This window comes from Mesocricetus auratus, unplaced genomic scaffold, assembly GCF_017639785.1.
Source record: "Mesocricetus auratus isolate SY011 unplaced genomic scaffold, BCM_Maur_2.0 Super-Scaffold_4256, whole genome shotgun sequence".
Classification (NCBI taxonomy): domain Eukaryota; kingdom Metazoa; phylum Chordata; class Mammalia; order Rodentia; family Cricetidae; genus Mesocricetus; species Mesocricetus auratus.
Window position 1 is genome coordinate 98,663,279 of NW_024429182.1, and position 5,045 is coordinate 98,668,323.

The 5,045-nt window shown below is 46.6% G+C and overlaps 1 protein-coding gene across 1 annotated transcript; it reads right to left on the minus strand.

Moving 5' to 3' along the window:
• Positions 1-285: 285 nt before the first annotated feature.
• On the minus strand, positions 286-1,251 carry LOC121135318 (olfactory receptor 2AT4-like). The gene has a single exon (XM_040733845.1). It carries the CDS (start codon positions 1,249-1,251, stop codon positions 286-288), a length of 966 nt encoding a protein of 321 aa, XP_040589779.1.
• Between the last annotated feature and the right edge of the window lie 3,794 nt (positions 1,252-5,045).

Sequence of the window (5,045 nt, forward strand, 5' to 3'; positions counted from 1 at the left end):
CCCCTCCCCCCATTATAGTCATTGCCTTGTAAAATTTAAGAGTGACAGCTTAAAAACAGAACAAGAATCCTATCCCTTTAGTTTCTAGAGTAAGAAAAAAGTACAATGGAGGAAATGTATTTTGAGAATTAGTGTGCTGATTATTTAGTTGAGTGAATTTTCCATTCTACTATTGTTGATTTTTATGAGAAAAAATTCAGTTTGTGCCAATAGGTGTAAATTTAGGGTTTTCCAACATTCATTGTGTGTAAATTCACAGTTTTCCAACATCCATTAGGTGTAAATTCAGGGTTTTCCAACATTCTTTGGATCCTGGTGACATGTCATTTTAGTGATGGCTACCTTGACATCCTTGTTCCTTAGGGTGTAGATGAGAGGGTTGAGAACAGGGGTGAGAATGGCATACACCACATTGCCCATGATGTGGAAGTCCAGGGGCAGCTCAGCTCTGTAGGCTACATAGGCTATGGCAATGGATGAGTAGTAGGTGCCCACCACCAGGAGGTGGGAGCTGCAGGTGGAGAAGGCCTTGGAACGCCCTTCCCTGGAGTTGATACGCAGCACTGAGGCCAGGATGCGGGCATAGGAGAGAAGCACCAGGAGGAGGGGAAGGAAGGACACCACCATGGCAATGCAGAAACCCATGAGGGTCTGGGGGCTGGTGTCTGAGCAGGAGGCCTGGACCACAGCCAGGTGGTCACAGAAGCAGTGGTAGATGTAGGCGATGCTGTCAAATGCCATCTGGGAGGTCTGTGCCACTGCTGGGACAGGCAGGAGGAGGGCAGTGATCCAGGCACTGGCTGCCAGTGCAGTGTTTGTCTGTGGGGTCATGTGAACAGGGTAGTGCAGAGGACGGCAGATGGCCACATAGCGGTCATAAGCCATGACCACCAGGATGAAGGCTTCTGAGCAGGAGAAACTGTGGAAGAGATACATCTGCAGGAAGCAGGCAGGGAAACTGAGGAATCTGTCCCCAAGCAGGAATAGGGACAGCATCTTAGGGACCGTGGTTGTGGTGAAAAGGATGTCCAGGGCCGAGAGGTTGACTAGGAAGAAGTACATGGGCTTGTGGAGGCTGGGCTCTGTCACCACGGCCACCAGGATCAGGGTGTTCCCCACCAGGATGAGCAGGTAGAGGAAGAAGAAGAGAAAGAAGACAGGAAGGAAGAGATATTTTTGCAGAGAAGGGATGCCTGTAAGGTAGAAGATGGTCTGAGAGTCCCCTGACCGGTTGCAGGCTATGTTCTCCATGGCAGGTTAAACCCAGATGGATGCTCAGGAGGTTTCCACACCCATCTGCAAACAGAAGAACCCAGGTCGGGGATGAGAATTATATAATGGTCATTGTCTAATTGAGATAACCAATTCATATACTGTCAATTCTGGAGGAAGGACGATAGGCTCTGTCTTGTACCAGAGTCCTCACCTATGCCAGGACTCCCTCTTTCCTTAAATCAAGCATGGCTAAAGCACTTGCAATATCAACATCATGGCAAAAGCATGATGTAAGAGCCACAGAGGTACCCTATAATATAAAACAAAACACTATGTGTCATTCACACAATAGATGTAGATTTGTTGATGGGATAGAGGTTTTAGCCTCATAGGACTGAAAGTCTGTGGCAAAGAAAGGCATGAAGCAATCAATGACATAATTATGTAACTGCAGTTGTGTCGAGTACTGTGTATGAACTTGAGCTGTCTTTTCCATGGCCTATATGATCCTTTTGGGAATATCAGATCTCTTCAGTCAATTAACTCATTTACTTTTTCTTTGGGATTTGTCTCGAGGTGTTGGTTTGGGTTTTTGGTACATTTGTGGGTCTGTAGTGGGGTATAGGGTGAATGTCTCTAGGCTTTCTGGAAACACATTGCCTTCCCACTGTAACTGTTAAGCCATTTCTGCCTCCCTTCTTGTTTGCTTGGTCCTGCTATCTCCTTCTAAGTTGAGACATTTGTCCCCCACTCTATGTATGAAGGGGGTCCCTGACATTTTAAGGAAAAGGGGTGACACTGAGAATGCTTTAGGTGTTCCGTCAAGTCAGGGGTCTGGATAATGATTTCCTGTCAATTCTGCAACAAGACAGAATCCATAACAGCCTCTCTGCAGGCCTGTTGACTGCTTCTCCCTAGTGAATGCAGCAGTCCAATTGATCACTGGATGGCCATCACCCAGAGACCTCCTTGATTTCTGCTCCGAAGGTGTCATGATGTCCTGGGATGGATTGGGGGGTGATTTGTACAGAACTTGAGATATGCTTGCAGTATTGTTCCCACAGAAAAGAACTCCCAGAAGAATAAAAAATGAGTGTTCCAACCCACAGATGTGGGGACTCAAGCTAAATGAAAATACTGATTTATTCTCAGACTTAGGCTTATCCCCTGGACATTGGAGGCAAGTCTCTGCTGACATTGGTAATACCTTGACTTTAATCTCAATGATTCCATAACTCCTATTTTCCCATTTTCTAACAAAACATTTTGTGTGAACAAACCATTATGTAATACTGAGTTCTTTTTCAGCCACCCAGCTCTTTATAGACCAGAGACTTTGCACAGGAGGGCGGGAGCTTTACCAGGTTCCATCCCAGCTGGCTGCAAGGCCAGGAAGGTTGTGTGGAGTCCCTCATTCCTGGGGCATGGCTCTTTCTCCTTTCCATCTTTCCCAAGGAAGCCAGATATCAAGTCTCCAAGTCAAAAATATTTGACCAGAGGTTTTCTACTTCCTCATTTTTATCAATTGATAAAATCTGAAAAGACTGAATTTCAAATATTTCTCTGGGGCTCTATATGGAAGAACTTAAGTTGATGTCTGGCATTCTAATACCTCCTTGGCAATATGTCCCTTGCCTTGACAAATTGAGACTCCTTGAAGCAGACCCCCACATGCCAATAGATTCAGTAGTTGGGGCGATCCAAACCCTAAGGGAAACCAAGCGCCCTACCAGAACATTGTGGTACTCTGTCAACCATGGGCTGTCTGTCCTCCCAGGATCAGACCGAGCTGGGGAGAGGGGTGGGGTGTTGGAGGAACTAAAACTGAGAGGATTTACCCAGAGGTGTCCTAGCTCCCCCTGCATCTCCCTCCTCTACCAACTGTTTGCTGACAGAGACATGAATGCTGAGCTCCTAGTGGAGCAGTCGCCTGTGGCTTTTGAGTGTTGTGTGGTGCTGGGTTGTCTAATAGGCAGTCCAGGTCTGGGTCACCATCAAAGCAGGGTCACCAAAGCTGCTCAGTTTCTTAGAGTTTGATATTTGGCCCAACCAGTTCATCATAGGAAATGCCAACATCTTGTTAGACCTTACTCCACCTTCTAAGTTGGAGTTACTTTGTTCTGAACTATAGGCTGTGTCTAAGTGATGCTGTCCTGTGCTTAGGACCAACAGCCCCAGCCCCAGAGGATCTTCTAGCACTAGTTTTACTGCTGGTACAGAGAGGAGAGACACATGAGTCACCCGAATGTCCAGCCAGCCCTAAATGTTCATCATCTCCCACCACAGAGCCCTCCCTACTGGTTATGCTTCTTAAAAATGCAGAAACTGGGCTTGCAAGATGGTATAATGCAGAAGTTCTCAAGCTTCCTAATACAGTGACCCTTTAATACATACAGTTCCTCATGTTGTGACCCCCAACCACAAGATTATTTTTGTTGCTACTTCATAGCTGTCATTTGATACTGTTCTGAATTGTAGATACCTGATATGCAGGATGTCTGGTCTGTGACCCACAGGCTGAGAACCACTGGTGTAGAAGGTAATAGCTCTTGCTACACGAGTTTGGTAACGTGAGTTTGATCCCAGAATCCACAGTGGAAGTAAAGAACCAAATCCCAAAAGCATATTTACACTTGTTCTGAGGCACAGGTACACATGAACTCATAAACTCATCTCTTGTACATCACATATCACACATACCACACACACACACACACACACACACACACACACACACACACACACAGTCAAGTCAGATAAAGATAGGAACATATAAACAAAAAAGGAAATAAAATAATTACAGTTAAGAGAGGAACAGGCTCTTATCCAAGGCCACAGGGTGAGGAGCCACCCGAAAGGTCTCAGCCCTACCTGTCAATCAAGAATTCGAATGCTGAACCAGCCCTTACCTTTGCTTGCTGGGATCTTCATCATTGTTTATCTTATCTATACAGTTGGAGGCTTTGATGGCTAGATCTCTGAAGGATTTACAGTTCAATGACACCTTCTAAGTGTCCCCATTGTGTTTGGCAGAGTGGGGGAGTGTGCCACATGACTGGTGCTCTGAGGGAGAAAGAGATCTTCACCACAAAGCCAGACTCTTTCCCTTTGCTCCACCCACTGTAGCAGGCAAGTATGTGCTCTTGGGAGATAGGACAAGACCCTGTTCACAACTAGCTCTGTGACCTTCAGAGAGCCTCTTCTTTTGAACACAATCTCCTGGTCTGTGACTGTGTGACCTTCAGAGAGCCTCTTCTTTTGAACACAATCTCCTGGTCCGTGACTGTGTGGGCTTTCCTTTACATAGACAGGGCTTATACAGTGCTCACAGAGGCTGGACTTCATAAGAACTCAGTTTGCTGGTGTTTCTAATGGCTCCTGCTTTCATCAGCCTTGTCCTTCTGTAGGAAGACCTGGGCCCAGATGGTTTGAATTCCACTCTTGGCATGGTGTATCTAATCCAAGGTCTAAAGAGCTACTGTGTGTCTAGTCATTCTAGAGCCTGAGGTACTGCCTCTGTATATATCCAACCCAACCAGTCCATAACCAGCGAGCCCCTGTCCTTCTCTTCACCTCAGCATTCTCTGCCTCTGTCTGGCTCCTCCATCCCCAGTAACACTCACCAATTGGGTCTGCTTCACACTGGTGTCTCCAGTGGTTCTCCACACCAGACTTGGGTGGAAGCAGCAGGCTGGGCTGAGCCGTGGCCCATTAAACCCTCAGCCCTCACCTTTCAAACAGGTCTCTTGAGTACTCTTCTTTAAGATGTATCTCCCCTAGTTCCACCCCAGCATCCTCAGGGACCACTTCCTGGTGTTTCCGACAGCATG